At 40.8% G+C, this 20,505-nt stretch overlaps 1 protein-coding gene and 1 long non-coding RNA gene across 14 annotated transcripts in view; one reads left to right on the top strand and one right to left on the bottom strand.

The window, feature by feature from the left end:
* The window catches only part of TNRC6B (trinucleotide repeat containing adaptor 6B), a 256,980-nt gene that overhangs the window by 129,876 nt on the left and 106,599 nt on the right, over positions 1-20,505 (bottom strand). Inside the window, exon 1 of one of the 13 annotated variants that reach the window (XM_019446962.2) lies at positions 10,625-10,847. The exons of the other annotated variants lie outside the window; for them this stretch is intronic. Within the exon in view, the coding sequence (XP_019302507.1) occupies positions 10,625-10,629 (5 nt within the window). The 5' untranslated portion in view covers positions 10,630-10,847. Of the gene's footprint in view, positions 1-10,624; positions 10,848-20,505 lie in introns of those variants that run through there. 13 annotated transcript variants of the gene reach the window in all.
* Positions 1-20,505, top strand: part of LOC128774916 (uncharacterized) — a 188,742-nt gene that overhangs the window by 132,434 nt on the left and 35,803 nt on the right. The gene's annotated exons all lie outside the window — the stretch shown is intronic.

Here is a 20,505-nt window from a genome sequence, read left to right as displayed (position 1 = left end):
AATGGAATGCTCTGCACAGGGAGGACAACATCCTGGTCATCAAAAATATCCATCTCCCACACACTGAAATAACAAATTAATATTTAAAAAAATCGCTTATGAATGTGGTTGGTATGATAACTGACTGGACTGATACATTTGATTCTCAAGACCAACAAAACGGGGGATCAGATCCTGGAATATGGTGTTCCAGGGGTGGAACTTCCCTAAAACGTCTTTGAACCTCAGCAACACAACCCTCAGTGGATCATTAAATCAATTTAGTGAGTCAGGATCAGCTTTTTTGGTTTGGGGGTTTGTTGTTTGTTTGTTTTTAACAAAACAGACTTCAGAAGAATGTATCAGAACACATTACACATAGTGCCAGAAAGTAAATACTTCTGCTTCAGCGCATACATCCACATATGTACAGGGCCTCCAAGTAAATTGCATTTCTTACTGTAGAGCCAATCAAAAAGTTTGAAAGCCACTGTTCCAAGCTACCCAATTATCTATCTAACTTCGGCTTATAAATAGGAACTTCTTGGCATAAAAAGAATAGCAATTATTTTCTGTAAGCAAAGGAGCAAAAGAAACAATGGCACCAAGAGGTAAAAGACGGGGCTCTGGGCTCCTGGGAAGGAGGGAGCGGGGTCTCCTGCTACGTCTCTGTCCTCACGACAGCATTAAAGGGCATTACTTTAAGCCCACCACTATTCAGTCTGGCTTTTACAAAGGCAGACAGGGATAACCAAAATGCGCTTCTAAAGGAAAACAGAAAAGTAAAGGATTAATTTCCATACTGATTAAAAACAAAACGAAACATGGGACCTCACGGAATAGCTGACGTCTCAAACCCTTACAGGGCACTTCACAGAAAAGCTCGCTCCCCTATGTCTGCTGAAATAAAACGGTGCGCAACGGAAAACCACTGCTTACTCTCCAGTGTGGACAAGCTTTGGTTCCAACTACAGTTCACGAGAATTTCTATCTTTACTGGTTGTTACTTAAAAGGTCTAATTAGTAACTACAAAGCAACCTAAATCAATGACATGATTAAATAAAAATCTTTGAACCTGCTCTGTACAAACCACTCTTATTTAGTAAATAAATATTATACTAGCTCAGGATGGCAAGAAATACAAAACAGTCTAAGGCCAAACAGCCTGCACAACGCCAAACAGAAGTGAGATACGCACACAAAATAATTAGCCCTTTGGCACTCCTTTTCCACCCTCAAACACCTCCGCCTACGCTAGATGGCTGGGACCACTGACTGAAAGTTTCTAAGAACACTCAAATCTTAATTTCGTACCTCCCTGTCTGGAACCACCACCAACTCACAGACTTCAAATTCAACCAGGTCAAACAGGGGGCAGGAGTGCTCCCGTATCTCCAGCTGTATCTGCTTGTAAATGTAAGCCTCTGCACCTAGCAATTCTGAAACATGACACAAATTGGTATGTTAAAGAACTTCTACCAAGGTACCATCCTGCTGACCTTAGCCAAAACAATTTTTTAAATTCCTGTTTTAAATTTTGGAATCTGGGGGTGCCTGGGTAGCTCAGTTGGTTAAGCACCTGACTCCTGAATTCGGCTCAGGTCATGATCTCAAAGTCTGTGAAATCGAGCCCCGCGTCAGGCTCTGCGCTGATAGCGTGGAGCCTGCTTGGAATTCCCTCCCCCACTCTCCCTCTCAAAATAAATAGATAAACTTAAAAAAATTTTTTTTGGAATCTGTGCACTTGCATAAAAGTAAAAAGTTCATCTCCTCACATTCAAAGTTTAGGATCTGACCCTTCCAATTCTAAAAATTCCATTAGCGGAGTCCAACATGTGTTCTAAGAAACACCAGTCCTGTGAAATGCTTTGTGATGCCCTGGCTATTTTCAAAATGCGTATTAGCTGTAAGGGAACCCATTTACTTTGAACAACCCTGTGCTGTCCAATACGGTAGTCACGCATGGCCAGTATGCACCTGTAAAGAGGCTGGTGCCACTTAGCAACTGAAATTTCAACTGTATTTTAGTTCAATTAATTTAAAATTTAAAGTTGGTACTCATTTCCATTACTGGAAAACTTTTGTTATGTTTGGAAAAACTTGGGTATGTGGATATACTTTTTTAACTGTAAATTTTGTGAAATCTCAATACAGATCAAGTATTTCTAGTGAAAATTTCATATTCAAACTGAAATGTGTTGTGAGTATAAAATACACACCAGATTTCAAAAAGAATGTCAAACATCTAATTTTAAGTATTTCAATATTTAAGTATTTAAAAACTGATTTCACATCAAACTGCTAATATTCTGCACATACTGGGTTAAAGTATACATTATTAAAAGTAATTTCACTGATTTCTTTTACTTTTTTAATGTGACTCCTGGAAAATGTAAACACATGGCTCACATTCCATTTCTTCTTTTTTTTTTTTTTTTTAAGTTTATTTATTTAAGCAATCTCTATACCCAACATGGGGCTCGAACTCACAACCCTGAGATCACGAGCCACATGCATGCTCCACCAACTGAGCCAGCCAGGCGCCTCTCCCATTCCATTTCTACTGGATGGTGCTGGAGTAACCTAATGATTCCCAAACTTTTCCCACTGTAACACCTCCCAACACTAGGTTTGGGAACACTGCAGTAACCACATCCTGTTCTTCTGGATGACCACATCTGAGATTGAGAAGTCCTTCCCTTCTCTTCAGCGACTATTACGAACCGTCCTACACAATCACCTGCCTTTCAATCCTTTCCCAGGTCCTGTTTCTCTTCCTGTCCCCAAGGACCTATTCTCAGTTCTCTTTTCCATTCTCTGTACTTTCATGGTGAGCTCATCCAGTCTCTCAGCTTCAACTGTCATGTCTGTGTGGATGACTTCCAATTCTTGATCTCCACCTCTGACCTCTTTCTCAAGCTTCAGCTTCACACTGCCAGCTGCCTGCTAAACAGCTGCCTCTGGAAGTCCCACCAACTTAACTCAGGATGTCTGACCTGGATTACATCTTCACTCCTGTATAAGGTTCCCAACATTCACCTTGAAAACCCAGAGTCCCTGGTCCCTCTTCTAGCCTCACCACCACAGTCTTATGGCAGACACTTTTTTTTTTTTATAGTTTATTTTGAGAGAGAGAGAGAGAGAGAGAATGAATCCCAAACAGGCTCTGCACTGTCAGCACAGAGCCTGATGTGGGGCTTGAACCCACGAACTGGTAGATCATGACCTGAGCCGAAACCAAGAGTCTGGTGCTTAACTGAATGAGCCACCCAGGTGCCCCTCGAAGACCCTTTGTTAACAGTCCCATTTCGCCACAACTGGCCTGCCTGACTCTAGATCACGCACTGCCCCCGCTGGCCCCGCGGCCCCCGGCCTCTGCCCCTGCCCCACTGCCATTTAGCATTCTCGAAAACCACTTTGATCATGTTTCTATCATATTTTCAACAAGTCCCCTCTATCTGCCACCTAACTACTAGCAATCCAAACTATGAGCAGGCGTTTCATCTCCCCTGTACACCTCTGGGCTCCCGTCAATCCTCCCGCTAGACTGCTCTGCCCTCTATACAATTCTGAACCTTTTTTTTTTTTTTATATTTATTTTGGGGAGAGAGAGAGAGAAAACGCAAGATTGGGGAGGAACAGAGACAGGGAGACACAGAATCTGAAACAGGCTCCAAGCTGAGCTATCGGCACAAAGCCTGACACGGGGCTTGAACTCAAGAACGGTGAGATCATGACCTGAGCTGAAGTCGGATGCTTAACCGACTGAGCCACCCAGGCGCCCCCAGTTCTGGCCAACCTTTAAGGCTCAGCTCAGTTACACAGTCCTCATAAAGTGTTTAATGATCAACCCGACTAAAATTAGTCTTTCTCTTCCCTCAAATTCCTTTGGCATTTTTAATGGCAACCATTATGGTAATAGGAGTATGTGGTCTTATCTTCTTTATAAAATAGTGTCCCCTTAACAGATCCAACAGCATCTTGCACTGCTCGTTGCCATCTTTGGACATCTTACCAAAGAAATCAACTTAAAAAGGAAAATGTTGGAGGACTCGGACTACTGATGATTCTCAAATCTTTGTCTCCAGACAGATATCTAATTGTTTCAGACTTTCATTTGGATGTCTCAAAATTCAATAACTCTAAAACTGAACTCATTATCTCAACCCCACACCTGTCTCCCATCTAAATGGACCCCCCACTCGGCAAATGATACCACCATCCCGTTAGTAGCCCAGGCCAGAGGCAGAGGCATCATCTTAAATTTCCCCAACCCTCATCTTCTCATACTCAGAAAATGTGTTCAGGTCATCTGAAATCTTCTTCCTAAATGTCTCTGGATTTACCCCCTTCTTCCCAACTCTGCTGTGAGTTCAGGCCACCATTACCTGGGATGCCTTAATACTATCTGGTCTTAAACTCATCTCTCCAGCCATTTTCTACAGTGCAACCACAGTCATCCTTCAAAAATCCAGTCTGAACAGGTAACATTCCTGCTGGAGACCCTTTAATTGCTGTTTAGATAAAGACTTCCAAAGATGGTTTACAGACCTTCTGCATCGGGCCAGTGTTTACCTTTACAGCTTCACTTCTTATTTTCCAGATCATCTCTTTCCTTACGTATGTCACACTCCAACCATGTCCAAGTATTCTCCGAGTACACCAGTGTCCTCTCTTGCCTCAGGGCCTTTGCACATCCAGTCCTTCTATTTGGGTTGGGTGTCCCTCTCTTGTAATCGCCCAACATGCTGCACACTGGCCAGCCTCCTTGCATTTATATTCTTTCTAACTTCAGCAATGGTACCTGGAAAAAAATCTTCACACTACTTCTATCCAGCATATACTAGATACTCAATAATTACTTGTTGAATGAGTGAGCAAACATAATAATTTTCTGGGTTTAAAAAAAAATGCCAAAATCAATGAAAAAGCCATTTCTATGACATCTATATTTATTTGACAGCATTGTATAAGGGCAATTGGCCTAAGTTTTTATTTTACCTGTCTTTTGAATCAAAACCATTAATAGCTTAGTTAAATATATGGAATTTATATCTGTAGGCTCAGAATAATCACAATGAAGGAAAAAACACTGTATTTTATCTTCTCCCTTGTCTTGTAAATTTGGGACCAACTCATCTGAAACTGTTGAGAACCTTTTGATGCAAAACACAGAATGTAAGAAAAGCAGCCAAGTAAATGTGGATCCATCACAGAGGCAGAGCCTGCAGGAAACTGGAGAGCATGAAGAGACGACATCAGACCCTAGGAATGTAGGTAGGGACTTTAATAAAAAGAAAAGGCTCAGCGCTACTCCCATCCTTATCCAGGCTGAAGCTCAGTGCAATCAGTGCACACATTTCATGATCCTGCAAGGCATGAGAGAGAATGGAGGCATCTGTGGGGCCGTAAAAGTCTTTCTGGTTTATTTAACAAAGGGGGGGTAGAGCTCAGGGGAAGGAAATACTTACTAAGCAATGAGACCAGGTGCCAGCTCTCACATACAACATTTCCTTTATGGTTCACAACAGCATCTTATCCCCATTTTACTCACAAAGAAACAGGGGCTTATGGTCACGTAGCTGGTCCTAGTGACCTTAGACTCAAGTGTAGCTCAAATACATTTTATCGAACACTCAGTCCTGCTTAGCCCAGTTCTAGATGCCGGGGACTGAGCAACAAGCAAAACAAAATCTGCTCTCATGAAAGCGGAAGGCTTTGTGGGGAGTGATGCACCATCATACACAAATAATGTAATTTCATTGAGTGACACAATTAAGGGATATTAAAATGGTTCAACTGACGGATGTGATAGAGTAACCAGGGAGGCAACTTAACTTGCAAGGTTCTCAGGGATCATTTAAAAAATAATTTTGAGGAGACACTTTTGCATGACTAACAAACATGTATAAAGTGACTATCTTGACAAACCTTCAATGGAAGTCTCTGGAACTAACGAGAAGCAAAAATTACCATTCGTTTCCTGATTCTCAGCAAAGAGACTACGAGGTGACATGAACTACAGTGCTGTCCTAGTCCTAACCCAAAGCAATCGGTTAGATAGTCACCAGATGCTGAGTATTTCCACACGAACCAAGTGGCTGTTCAGGGAGATGGCCGACCAAATTCTTAGGTCCCCCCGCACCTACAACAGCACCCAACACACACCGGGGCATAATAAATGATTGCTGAATGAACATACGAAGGAAGAAAAGAAAATGTTCAAATGTCACTGACATGGGTTAAATCCCTTTTCAGGCCAAGTGGCTTCAATTCACCCCAGCCCACTCCACCACCAGTCTTAACCACAAGAGGGTAAGAGAAGGTAATTTGTATAAACTGATGAGCCATACTGTACTAGGAAACAATTAGCGTGTGCTGCCCCCTCCCCAACCAAAGATGGTCAGAAACCCCGTCTTTAAATCACATGTTACACTTAACGAAAATCTAATATCCAAATGATGACTAAAAATAAGGGGCTTCTTTAAAGAAGGGCTCTCCTAACGCAGGTACTCAGGACACTTCCATAGCAGGTACTTGTTATAACTACTGCACACTTAGCACCAAGTTGTGATGGCCTCTTTATCGGAGAATCTTCCTTGCTAGATTGGTACTTCTTGAGGGTAGAACAAAGCACATTCATCTGTATTGCCTCAGGGCTTTGTCCAGTTTAAACTGCACACGAGGGGCGCCTGGGTGGCTCAGTTGATTAAGCATCGACTTAGGCTCAGGTCATGATCTCAGTTCCTGAGTTCAACCCCCACATCAGGCTGGCACGCAGAGCCCCCCTCTGGATCCTGTCTCCTTCTCTCTCTGCCCCTCCCCCACACGGTTGCACACAGGTTCTCTCTCTCTCTCTCTCAAAAAAAAAAATAAACATTAAAACAAAATAAAAATAAACTGCAGAAGAACAATGAGTACACTAAGTTACAAAAATTAAAATTTCTCCAGGGGTACCTGGGTGACTTAGTCTGACTTCAGCTCAGGTCATGATCTTGTGGTCCGTGAGTTCGAGCCCCGCGTCGGGCTCTGCTCTGACAGCTGAGAACCTGGAGCCTGCTTCAAATTCTGTCTCCCTCCCTCCCTGCTCCTCCCCCACTCGCACTCTGTCTCTCAAAAATAAATAAACATTGAAAAAAAATTTAGGGGCGCCTGGGTGTCTCAGTCGGTTGAGCGTCCGACTTCAGCTCAGGTCATGATCTTGCGGTCTGTGTCGAGCTCTGTGTCGGGTTCTGTGTTGACAGCTCAGAGCCTGGAGCCTGTTTCAGATTGTGTCTCGTCTCTCTCTGACCCTCCCCCGCTCATGCGCACGCTCTCTCTCTCTCTCTCTCTCTCTCTCTCTGTCAAAAATAAGTAAACATTAAAAAAAATTTTTTTTTTAATTTAAATTTCTCCAAAACGTTTCAGTCATGGGGCAGATGGGTAGGGTGAGGCCCACCTCCTACTACTGTTATCTGCTGGGCCTGCTCTGTGGAAGCTGAAGGCCTCCTGACTCCACATCACTCTTGCAGTGTCTCTTGTAGAGGTGAAGAACTGGAAAAGCCTTGGGAGACTTGCTTCAATGTTTAGAAGTTTATTTTTAAAGGATGGTCCTAGTGGTGATGGAGAAGGACAAGCGGCCATTCAAAGCTGTACAAGAGTTGAACTTGCACTAAATACCAAAGATGCTGGTGCTTCCTTTCTGGCACCCAGACGGTAGGACTGAGAAACAGTTGAAAAATAAGACACCACTTCTGATAGATAAGCACTATCCATTTTTGTGATGTTTCGGTAAAATCTTAATAATGATTTTGTGACATTTCTTTCTGAGGCAGAGCAGCTGTGAATAATGACATTACTATAGGATCACAAGTAGACCCAGTGTAAGGAAAAATGGATTGGGGGAGGGGGCATCTTAAGTAAGAATCATATTCATTTTCTCCGATAAGAAACTTCCTCTGCACACGCCATCTCATTTTTAAAAACCGTAACATGCAAGTTCTGATATCCCTGGTTTCTGCTCTTCATAACATCAGCCACATCTCTAAAGTTTTTAAAGCTCCATTTCACGCTATCGACAGAAAACAAAAACTTCAACAAAAGGCACAAATACTATCCATCGGCACACTTGATACTCATTTTTATGTGCTTCTGAATTACCCTACTTTGGGCCCTGCAGGAACTTAGATCCAAAATGGCAGCTGGGCTTCTGAAACTCACCAGAGCCCTAACGCTTAACATACGTGAAACGAGGTCTTATTTATCCCACTTTCCAACCTGTCTAGGAGAGAGAAGTATTTCTAAAAACATTTCAGACACTCAGATGGCATTATGTCCGTGTTCATTCTATCATCCTCCCTCTTGCCTGAGAGAGTAGGTACCCTGCTTTTTTTGGTTCCTCGGCTCCACAAACTGAATTAACCTGCTATTCACATGTTTACACGGACCACGGAAACAAGCTAATGACAAAACATGGAAAGCTTAGGTTTTTCTCTTCTGTAAGGCCAACTTAGGAAATGGGTGTGAAATCGATCATCTAAGGAGTGAAGCCCCAAGTAAGTGCTTTCATTTTCAGAAAAAAACCCAACAATGATGAGAGCTCTAATTTTCCTTCGGCCCACCACACAGCAACACTCCCTATCACTATGGTAATTTCTAGGTCTTTTCCTTTAAATTCAAGCTGTAAGAAAATTTTTAAAGAGACAAATTTGTTGCAGACTACCTCTTTAATGTAATGTTTCCAATCTCTTTCACACAAAAGCTGAACTTATATTACCAAAAAACGTACAGTGGTTTTAAACTGTCATATCTCTACTGATTCCCACTACTAATATAACAACATTAATTTTAGAAAAGTAATAAAAATACTTGCTCTTTAGAGACAGAGAACTTTAATTATCTTTATGTATTCAAATGCAGAGTCTTTTTGTTAAATTAGCGTGAAAGTCCCTTCATCTACACACAATTGCCCCAAAGAAACAGGCCATTTTCAGCACAAGGGGCCAATCCATTTGAACACTGAATAAAGCTTTTGAAAGCACTATACACCCTCTTCCAGACTGTCAAATTTTCAAAACGGGCCAGCATTTCTTCCATTTTTTTTTTAACACTTGCAGGCCCAGCAAGCATCTTATAATTAGATTAATTAAAAAGGAAACAACAACACTGCTCCCTTCTGATCAAAATTATTCCATTTATGCTTAATTAGCTTTAATCCAAGTCTACGTATTTAATGATGGGGATATGACAATTCCAGGCATTTGCATATTTTAAATACCTTTCTAAACTATACTTTGTAACAGATTTAGAAGAACAGTCTCTTTCTCATGCCAGTATGCCACGCATAAATCAGGAGGATACAAATTAGGAAAAAAAAGAAAAAAGAAAAGAAAACAAGGCCTCTCAGAGCCAGGGATGTGCTGAGGGGGTGGGGTGATTTACTCGGGGGTGGGGGCAATTTCCCCGCCACATCACAAACTACGACCCTTTCAGCCCACCAGACGAGAGAGAAGCATTACATCACACTCTTACAATGATAGGGGGAGGTGGCTCTGAGAAAGCAAGTTTTCAGCTTTCTTTCCTCCCTGCTCCCAGGCTTTCTAGAATCCTGTATTGGAAGTAATGGAATTTAACTTCAGGGCACCGCACAGTTTCGGGGGTAATGAACACCCACATCCATACAGCTACCTATTTACGTGACCCTAAACGTCCACTTCGACAATGGATACACGGCCCAAACAGGCAACCACACACACAGATGCTGAATTTGTGCCGAAAAGCCCAGTTCATCTGTACAAAATGAAACAAAAATTTGTAACCCGTGAGAAATGGAGAAGGCCAATCTACAGGGAGAAACTGATAAAGAATTCATTCCTGGTGGGGTGAATAGCTGTTTAGATCTTTAAAACACCATGTTTACAAGATAGTCCTACCACTTGGTTCGAACCACGATCAAAATAAAAGCGCATCTGGCTGCACATTTGAGAACACACACAGAGACCCGGTGTAAATGAGCGCGCGCCGAGAAGAGACGGGTGACCCACACATTGCTTGGGAGGTTTTCAAGCAGGGGAATCTACAAACCCCAAACCTCCTGGTGTTCACTCGCCCCCAGCCTGATGTTTAAAATGTATCAGGTCTTATTTTAGGTTTTACATCTCTCTAGGAAGGATGGCCTAGCTTTAAAGAAAAAAAAAAAAAAAAAAAAAAAAAAAAAGGCTTTCCATGGTTGTGCTTGCCCTCCCAGATCCTTTGTCGGCCTTAGCAGCCGAAAGAATGCAAACCCATTTATATTTATGCAAATTTTTGCAGCAGATTTAAGGGGGCAGGGAGAGGTCTGTGTTTTTTAAAAACCTCTTTCTAAATATCAAATTTCCAGTTATTCGTAGTTTCATTGATTTGCAACACAGAAATGATGATGAAAATCTGTATATAAATTAAAAGTGCAATTAAATCACTTCAAAATTTAATATTCTACCAAGGCTTTTCCATTTCTAAAATGCCGAACCAAAAGTACATCACGGGTCTGATTTACACAGATTCACGAAATGTCTGAAGCCAGTCTCCATGCTAGACAAATGTCCATTTGCAACAGCACTAGTGAAAACGGTTAGACAAGATCCATATAAATCAATTGGTTTAAAAAAATTGAAAATATTTACCAACCTCATAAAGTGCAGCAGTGCTTAAATCCAGCAAATTGAGGCATACAAGGTAGAAATGGAAATGAAAAAAGGTCCAAAAAATGATTTCTTTTTGTCTATCTGTTTTTTTGTATTTTAAATATTCAGAAACCAGCAGAGACTCTGTCGGCCATTTTGGCTTGAACTAACTCTCTCACTCACTCTCCCTCTTGCTCTCTCTCTCCCCCTCTGTCTCTAAAGGAAGCAGCTTTTTGTGACCTTCAAATAGAGGCGGATCATGTGACTTCGGGTAGGTCTGTCAATCAGGAAAGGGGAGGGAGCTGGGGAATGGAACTGCCTTAAAGGGAAAGCAGCCCTTTTCCACTCACTTTCATTTGTGAAATGCTGTTATCTCCTGCTCTCCGCCTACACGCACTGAATGTGAAAGTGGCAACAGCAAAAGGGTAACAGATGAACAAAATAGAAAAACCTTTATTGGTTTATAGAAATAACCAATGCTCAGTTGCGAGCGATTCTTGCAGATCCTGGAGGTTGACTTGCTTGCTACAGTTCTTTGGCTGTTTGGGCAAGCATGGGCTGGCAAACTGCTCTTTAAAAGGGGGCTTAAACAATGCTTCAGCCAAACAAGAGACTAGTTTTTAAAGATTAAGGTGAAATATAGGGCACAACTGATCTCCGGCAAGCTCCTAAAATGCACAAGAGAAGACCAAAAGGAAACACCAAAGTAGAAACGGAGACTGGCAATTCAGAGAAGTTAAGTGACTTATCTCAAATCACACAGCTAGACAGAAGCAGAACAGGGGTTGGTTTCCCACATTTATCGTTTTTGGTGCATGTGTATCTGACACTTCCCCTCCCCCCCCCCCCCAATAAAAACTATGCTGCGGCTACCAAGCTGACTTCCTCCAGGATCTGGCAGATTCCAGCCTTCTTTAATCCCCTCTCCCACCTGAGGAAACGGCTCTGCAGCTGACAGCAGTAAGCATGAAATTAAACACCTACCTGCTTTCCCCAATCCCCAAGTCCCTTCTCCTTGCTATATACATCTTGTTACACCCACCCACCGAAGAAATCCACGCAGGGTTTGTGTGTCTAGCTCTGGGGCTAACAGGCTGCGCAGGTTTCATTAGGCAAATCCCTTTACCTCCGGAGCCTTTTCTCATTCGGGGACTGTAAAGACTGGACATCACTAGATGGTATCTTCGGTTCCTTTCAACTCTAAAACTCTGCACTTGGCTTCTTTCTTTTAGCAGTTCTGTTCATCTTATCCTTGCCATCTCAAAAGTAATCCATGACTCCAGGAAGGCTTTCTTGACCCTTCCAGGCGAGGCCAGGTTTTCCTGTTCAACACTCCAGTAACGTCCTTTATTCCTTCTTCACAGCATTGCTCATAACCGCGATTTATTATTTGCGTGAGAATTTGCTTATGGTTGATCTCCCCCAGTGTGTATAAGGGCAAATACCACATCTTCCTCCATTGCTGTGTGAGGCCCCACATAGTAGGTGAATAAATGAATGAAGGAATTACTTGGACTTCCATTCAGAAGTGCTGGGCAGCAGGAAATGTGCCATCCAACTATAAAGAACGGAAGTCACATGGTTTCCAGAAACTCACCTCCATCTATTTATTCTAAGGAGTTGGACGGCTTAGGAAATAAATGATAGAAAGCAGGCAAAACCCTGTCAGACTCCATCTATCTCTGTAAACTAATAAAGGTGGGATTCCACAGTGTGAGTCTCCCAAATGAACGCGGCTGACCAAGGGTAATCTGATGTGCCATCCAGCAGAGAACCCATGGATTCTGTAAGCCTGGCATTCCTCGAAAAGGAACCTATGAACCCTTCCTAAATCTCACATGTTTATCATCCTGTACAGCCTCCCTCCCTCCCTTGATTTTTCCACTCCGATGGAAGAACAGGAAAGGGGCTGTTTTAGGGCAGGCGGAGGCCAACGCCTCAACGATGTGGCAGCTTGAGTATTTATGGTGTAAATGCTTCCACTGTCTTAGCGCAGCCCCAAGTAGAGCAAGAGCCAGGACCCAGACAGACAATTGAGATGTAGGCAAAAGCAGGAAACTCCTTGGATGGAAATTTTGAATATTTAGTCTATTTTTATCCTTCCAATGCCTTCCAGCTGAGTTACGGAAAGCTTACTTACGTGGAGCACGCTCAACATGTTAAAATGCATGGAGAACGTATAGCTGCCTTGTTTTCATTTGTGATGCTCCCTTGTTTAATGTCTTTATAATTTTGTTAAGTCTCCAATCCCCAATACAAAATATTATATATATATATATATATAATATATACATATGTATATATATATATATGTTACCTTGTGAGTGTTAAGCAAGCTACATAAAAAGCCAGAAAATACAAACACATTTAGAAACAAATATTAGTTCTATTTTCAAATAATACGCTCGATAGGTTTTCTTCAACCTCCAGACAGCTTTGTTTTGTGAGATACCTCTAACCTTAAAGCAATTAGTCCACTTGCTCACTGAAGCAACAACTGAAATAAATACGTTATTTTCAGGGGCACGTGGGTAGTAGCTCAGTCGGTCAGGCATCCGAATTTAGCCCAGGTCTTGATCTGGTGGTTCCCGGGTTCAAGCCATAAGTTGGGCTTTCTGCTGTCCGCCTGGGGCCCACTCTGGATCCTTTGTCCCTCTCTCTCTCTGTCTCTCCCCTACTTGCACACGCGTCTGTGTGCTCTCAAAAATAAATAAACATTTTAAAAATGTTATTTTCATTGTATTTCCAGACATTTTGGACTCTGTGATATATTTATTGTACTTTTTTTATATTAACCATAAAACAGTGTTTTTAAATTATATTATTACAAGATGAGTATACAAAGTAATAAAAAAGATTACTTTTTTTAAACAAATATACCAGAACTTATATACTCAAATGGGTGTTCTCTTTCAAAGTTGGCACCTTTGGTAACTATATACCAAAAAAAAAAAAAATTTTTTTTAATTAATTAATTAATTTATTTGTATTGAGAGAGAAAGCACACACGCACATGGGGGAGGGGCAGAGAGAGAGAATCCCAAGCAGGGTCCACACTGTCACAGCAGAGCCCCAACGCAGGGCTTGAACTCATAAACTGAGATCATGACTTGAGCCAAAATCAAGAGTCAGATGCTTAACCAACTGAGCCACCCAGGCACCCCGGTACTAAAGTATTTTTCTTAGGAAACAAGATTAAAAAATAATGAACTGAACTTTTAACTCAACAATCTAGAAAACAAGTAACAAACCAAAAATAAATTAACAATGGCAAAAGCATAAACATAAAGCAATTGTCAAAAAAGGGTAGACTGAATCAAGAAAACAAACACCTTTTTTGTTTTAAAATATATAGGTAGGTAATCCTTTAGAAAATCTGATCAAATTTAGGGAAAAGAGAGAGGTCATAAATTAACATTAGGGCTCAGAAAGAAGATATTATAATTACAGATTTGGGGAATAGTTTTTAAATTGTGAGAGAATTACACATAACTTGACATCAATAAACTTGAAGATAAAATAAAACGCATGACAGTCAAGAAAAACAGAAATTACTAAAATCAACTCAAAAACAGTTATGAAAACAACAATAAAAACCCACAGCAGAAATCTGTAAAATATTCAAAGAAGTAGCCAGTAAAACTACATCAGACACAAACAGTTTTCTGGGCAAATTCTACCAAACTTCTATCAGATAATTTTTATGTCATTCCTACTATTTCCAAATTTATGGAGACAAAAGAGAAAGCTTCCTCATTTCTTCTATATGGCTAACCTATTCTTGATATACATCTGGACTGAGATGATATGAAAAATAAAACTACAGACCAATCTTCACTTGTGGAGACAAATATAAAAATCCTAAGTAAAGTATCAACAAATAGAATTGGGCAGTTTTAAGAGAATAATAGTTCATTATGATCGTGTAAAATTTATACCAACAATGCAAGGATGGTTAAATTATAAAATCTATTAACATAAATAACTTCATGTGTTCAACAAGTACGTGCTGAATGCTTTCTATGTGCTAGTTGAGTCAGTAAGGCAAACTAGAAAGGTTCTTGTGTATGTGGAGCCAACATCCTTATGGGAGAAGGATATCACTGATAAGGAAATCCAGAGTTTGATGGGATACAGAATGCCTGAAGGAGGCTCATTTTAGATAAGGTGATTAGGGAAGGCTTATCTCAGGCAGCACATTTAAGCTCAGTTGAAAAGCAATCCTTTGAGTTTAAAAAAAAAAAAAAAAATTAAGTTTATTTATTTATTTTGAGAGAGACAGAGGCAGTGTGGGGAGGGGAGGGGCAGAGAGAAAGCGAGAGCGAGAGAGACAGAGACAGAGAGACAGAGAGAGAGAGAATCCCAAGCAGGCTTTCTGCTGGCAGCACAGAGCCAGACTCGGGGCTCAAACCCATGAAACTGTGATATTATAACCTGAGCTGAAACCAAGAATGGGACAGAAACCAAGAGTGGGACACTCAACTGACTGAACCACTCAGGTGCCCCACCCCTTGAGTTTTTAAAAGAACAAGAGGGATGACCAGGAGGCTAGGAAAGGTGAGCAGGGGAGAGAGGTGTAAGATAAACTTGGGGAGGTAGGAAGGGCTAGATCATACTGAGTCTTTCGGGCCACAGTATTTTAAGAATTGTGGAAAGCTGGGGTATCTGGGTGGCTCAGTCAGTTGAGCGTCCAACTTTGGCTCAGGTTGAACCTCACAGTTCATGAGTTCCAGCCCCACATCGGGCTCCTTGCTGTCAGCACAGAGCCCATTTCAGATCTTCTGTCTCTCTCTCTCTTGCCCCTACCCCACTCATGTGCTCTCAAAAATAAAAAAGCATTAAAAAAAAAAAAAAAAAAAAAAAAAGATGGGGCGCCTGGGTGGCTCAGTCGGTTAAGCCTCCGACTTCAGCTTGGGTCACGATCTCGCGGTCCGTGAGTTCGAGCCCCGCAACAGGCTCTGGGCTGATGGCTCGGAGCCTGGAGACTGCTTCCGATTCTGTGTCTCCCTCTCTCTCTGCCCCTCCCCCGTTCATGCTCTGTCTCTCTGTCTCAAAAATAAATAAAATGTTAAAAAAAAAAAATTAAAAAAAAAAAAAAAGAGGAATAGTGGAAAGCCACAGAAGAATTTTAATGCTTATTTATTTTTGAGAGAGAGAGAGAGCAAGGGAGGTGCAGAGAGAGAGGGACACACAGAATCCGAAGCAGGCTCCAGGCTCTGAGCTGTCAGCAAAGAGCCAGACTTAGGGCTTGAACTCACAGACCGTGAGATCATGACCTGAGCCAAAGTTGGGTGCTTAACCATTGAGCAACCCAGGCACTCCAAAGCCACAGAAGAATGTTAAAACAGGAGGCTGAACTGCACAATTTTATCCATGACTCATTCTCCACCTACCAGCTTCTCAGGGGCCTAGGCAAATGGTTAGGACCTGAAAAAATATATTTATAAGTCAAAGACACAAAAAGAAAACTATAATCATAAAAATTAATAAATGCTTAAATGTCCTCAAAAACATAAAAACACAGGATTTTCATTCACTGTTAAATTTAGGATTTATAACATTTTCATTACATTTGAAAATAATTCTCACTTTGCAAAAATTTCTAAAAAAGTTAGCTATTAAAAAATCTTAGGTAATTATAAATTAAGTCAGTTATTTGTAGCCAAAGAATTTCAGAAACAAAATTATCAATATTCTGTAAACATGTGATAGCAAAAATAAATAAAACCACATGTTTAATATGGAATGTGGGTGCCTTTTAATAGGTTTCCTACAAAGAGGGGCAAAGTCTCCAAAACCTCCCTAAGTATGCATTTCAAGGTTCCACCATCACTTTAGGAGAGACAGAATCAGATTTATGTTTAGAAAACTCATCCCGTCTTGTATATAGAGAATATAGTATAGAGGACCAAGAAGGGACCAGCTGAGATAGGAGAGGTGGAGAAAAGTATACACTATATTTAAAAGGTACAAGTAATTGTCATAAGATAAATGGTTGTTGTTAAGAATGAAATTTGTGACCATGAAATCCAGTAAGGCCAATCAACTCTTTCAAGAATAAGACTCCAAATTCTGGACCCATCATTCATTCATGCAGTCAAGAACCTTTTTTTCTTTTTTTTTTTTTTAAATATTTACCCTTGAGAAAGAAGGACAGAGTGGGGGAGGGGCAGAGAGACAGAGAGAGAGAGAGAGGGAGAGGGAGAGAGAGACACACACAGAATCCGAAACAGGCTCCAGGCCCCAAGCTGTCAGCACAGAGTCCCATGTGGGGCTCAAACTAGGGAACAGCGAGATGATGACCCGAACTGAAGTTGGACGCTCAAACAACTGAGCCACCCAGGCGCCCCTCCCCTCTCCTTTTTTAAAGCATCCACTATGTATTACATACTGTGCTACAGCCAGGCCCTGAGGGATAAAAAGAATGGTTGCTAACACCCTGAAGGACAGAGGCAGGTAAATCCATAATTAAAATATAGCATGGTAAGTGCCATAATTAAAGAACAGAGATATAACATAGTTATGCCATGGGATTACAAAGAACTAACTTCTGGGAGAGTCAGGAAAGATTTCACAGGGGATACGAGATTTTGAACACAGTCTAAAGAATGAGTAGGAATTTGCTATGTAGAGAACACAAGAAAGGCAAAGACTTTTCTAAGTTTTATCAACTTCCAGTACTGTCAAATGATGGCAACAACAAAGGCTAACAAGAAATGATATAAATGGAAAAGCCAAGCTTTTCAGGATTCTTTTTTTTTTTTAATTGTTTATTTATTTTTGAGAGAGAGAGAGACAGAGTGCGAGTTGGGGAGAAGCAGAGAGAGAGGGAGACACAGAATCTGAAGCAGGCTCCAGGATCTGAGCTGTCAGCACAGAGCCCAACACAGGACTCAAGCCCACGAATTGAGAGATCGTGACCTGAGCCGAAGTCGGATGCTTAACCAACTGAGCCAGCCACCCAGGTGCCCCAAGCTTTTCAGGATTCTTAACCCCAACAAAATCAGAAGGTGAAAATAGCCAACGCTGCATCAGAATGTGGCTTTTACTTCTGGATCTAGTACATAGGAGGAATTCAATGAATGTTTGTTGGATGAAGGACCAAACATATAAGCAAAGGAATAAACGGATGAATACTACAAACCTAAGTATTTGCAGGGTACGAAAGAACGTTAACACTTAAAAACCTATAATTGGAAGATAAAACACGTACACAGCATAGTCAACAAGAAAGTGTGAGATAAATTGTTAACTGTACGGTTCCAGCCTAGGAGATATAGGAGTTAGGAAATATGGACACTACAGATCAGTGGAGCTGTACTTCAAAGGAAGGGCAGGACCAGAATGGTCAAAACAGATGCGTCAGTATGAAGCTAAGGAAGCTTACGCTGCAGGACCCCTCACTGTCATGGGGCTCTCCCAAAGCTCCATTTGAGCACTGTTCCCAAATGATCTCTCTCTGCTTTTTTTCTGTTGCAATGTGTTTCTCCTCCTCCTCCTCCTTTTTATTGTGGTAAAATACACATAACATAACATTTACCATCTTAACCAGTTGTACAGTTCAGTACTGGTAAGTATACTCACATGGTTGTGAAACGGATCTCCAGACACTTAGAGCTATTTCATCTTGCAAATCTGACATTCTATACCCATTAAACAACCCCTCTTTTTCCTCTCCCCCCAGCCCCCAGTAACCACCATTTTATTTTCTATTTATATAAATTTGACTACTTTAGATACCTCCTTTAAGTGGAATCATCCTGTATTTGTCTTTTTGTGACTGGCTTGTTTCACTTAACATAACATTCTCCAGGTCCATCCATGTTGATATATGATAGGATCTCCTTCTTTTTTCATGGCTGACTAATATTCCAGTGTATGTATATGCCATCTTTTGTTATTCCATTCAGCCGCCAGTGAACACTTGGGGTGCTTTCACCTCTTGGCTATTTCTCTATGAATATGCATATGCAAACATCTCAGTTCTTTTGGATACATACTCAGAAGGGGGATTCCTGGCTCATATGGTAGCTCTAGTTTTTATTTTTTAAGGAATCTCTGTATTGTCTTCCACAGTAGTCACCTTATTTTATAATCCCACCAACAGTGCACAAAGGTTTCAATTTCTTTGCCAACACTTGTTATTTTCTGGGTTTTTTGGCGTTTTTGTTTCTGGGTTTTGATTTTTGGGTTTTTTTGATAGTAGTCATCCTAGTGGTATCTCACTGTGGTTTTGATTTGCACTTCTTTGATGATTAGTGATGTTGAGTGTCTTTTCATATGCTTATAGGCCATTTATATATTCTTGGAGAAATGTCTATTCAAACCCTTTGCCCATTTTTTAATCAGGTTATACAATTTTTTGTTGTTGTTGAGTTGTAGTTCTCTACATATTCTGGATAGTAACCCCTTATCAGATATATGATTTGCAGACATTTTCTCCCATTCTGTAGGGTGCCTTTTCACTCTATGGATTGGGTCTTTTGATGCACGAAATTTAAAAAATTTGATGTAGTCTCATCTGTCTGCCTTGCCTGACTTTCGGTGTCACATCCAAGAAATCACTGCCAAGTCCAATGTCACAAAGCTTTTCTCCTGTATTTTCTTCAAACAGTTTTATAGTTTTAGGTCTTAAGCTTAGGTCTTTAATCCATTTTCATTTAATTTTTATATATGGTGTGTGAGACAAAGGGCCATCTTCATTCTTCTGCAAGTGGTAGCCAGTGTTCCCAACACCATTTGTTGAAAAGACTCTCCTTTGTTCCCCATTGGGTGGTCTGGGTACCCTTGTCAAAGATCATTTGACCTTATATGTGAGTGTTTATTTCTGGGCTTTCTATTCTATTCCATTTGTCTATTTGCCTGGCTTTATGCCAGTATGGCATTGTTTTGGTTGCTGTAGCTTTGTAATATATTTTGAAATTAGGAAGTGTGACTAGTCCAACTTTGTTCTAATGACACTTTTTATAAAGTGTGCAAAGACAAGATACATTCATTACTCTTAACCCATACTGTTAAAACCACAGTCTCTTTCCATCTCAGCTTTCCCCTCATGGCTGCAGGCATTTGGGGGATCCATAAAGGGAAAGTTATACTAGAGACAAATCCATTTTGGGTTTAGTGGAATATATTCACGTGGTTCTTAGCACTTCTGTGTATGGTCGAATTACTGTTAACCATCCTAGCATACAAAGATGACACTGGGCCAACTTACTCTGTATGATGACAGAAGTGTGCAGGGCCAGATCATATCATGATGTAAATGTGTCAATTCAGAGTATTACAGGGTAGCCAATGTACAAGAAAAAGTGAAGCCTTACAATATAAAGGATACTTGATAGAGATTTCCCCAAAGTTGATAACAATCTCAAAAATGTATATAATGTTACTAATAACAAGTTGTGAGGATGAAAGGAACTTTGTTGATTCGTCATTATGAAAAACCCTAGTGTGGTCAACCATGCTATAACAAACAATGAATTACCTTTCTAGTCTCTTTCTAGAAAATATCACAGAACCATTGTAACATAAAGGGGCAAAAAAGACGATGCAGCCAAAACATGTAGAGAAAAAAGTTTCACAGTTAAGTAGTGAATACAAATGCTAGTGCTATTTTTCTGAATTTTCTATTTGTCCACTTCTTAAAAGTCACCATTTTGTGTGTGTGTGGTTTTCTTTCCTCGTTGTAAATAAATGTTCACTTTTGTACAACTCATATTTGAATTAATTCTCTTTTCCTTAAAGAGCATTCCCAAAAACCTAGATTTGCTCCTGGTCAGAAAGAAGGGTCTCTGCCTCAACAGAAGCATCTAATGGAGAAGGAAATGAGCTGTGCATGGAAGCCTTACAGGGGGCCACTGGACAGGGGTAGAAAGACCCTCTCAT

The sequence above is a fragment of the Panthera pardus genome, unplaced genomic scaffold (genome assembly GCF_024362965.1).
Source record: "Panthera pardus isolate Hobbes unplaced genomic scaffold, ASM2436296v1 HiC_scaffold_6, whole genome shotgun sequence".
Taxonomy (NCBI): domain Eukaryota; kingdom Metazoa; phylum Chordata; class Mammalia; order Carnivora; family Felidae; genus Panthera; species Panthera pardus.
Note: the sequence above shows the minus strand (reverse complement) of the source record. Positions and strands in the feature narration are given on the sequence as shown.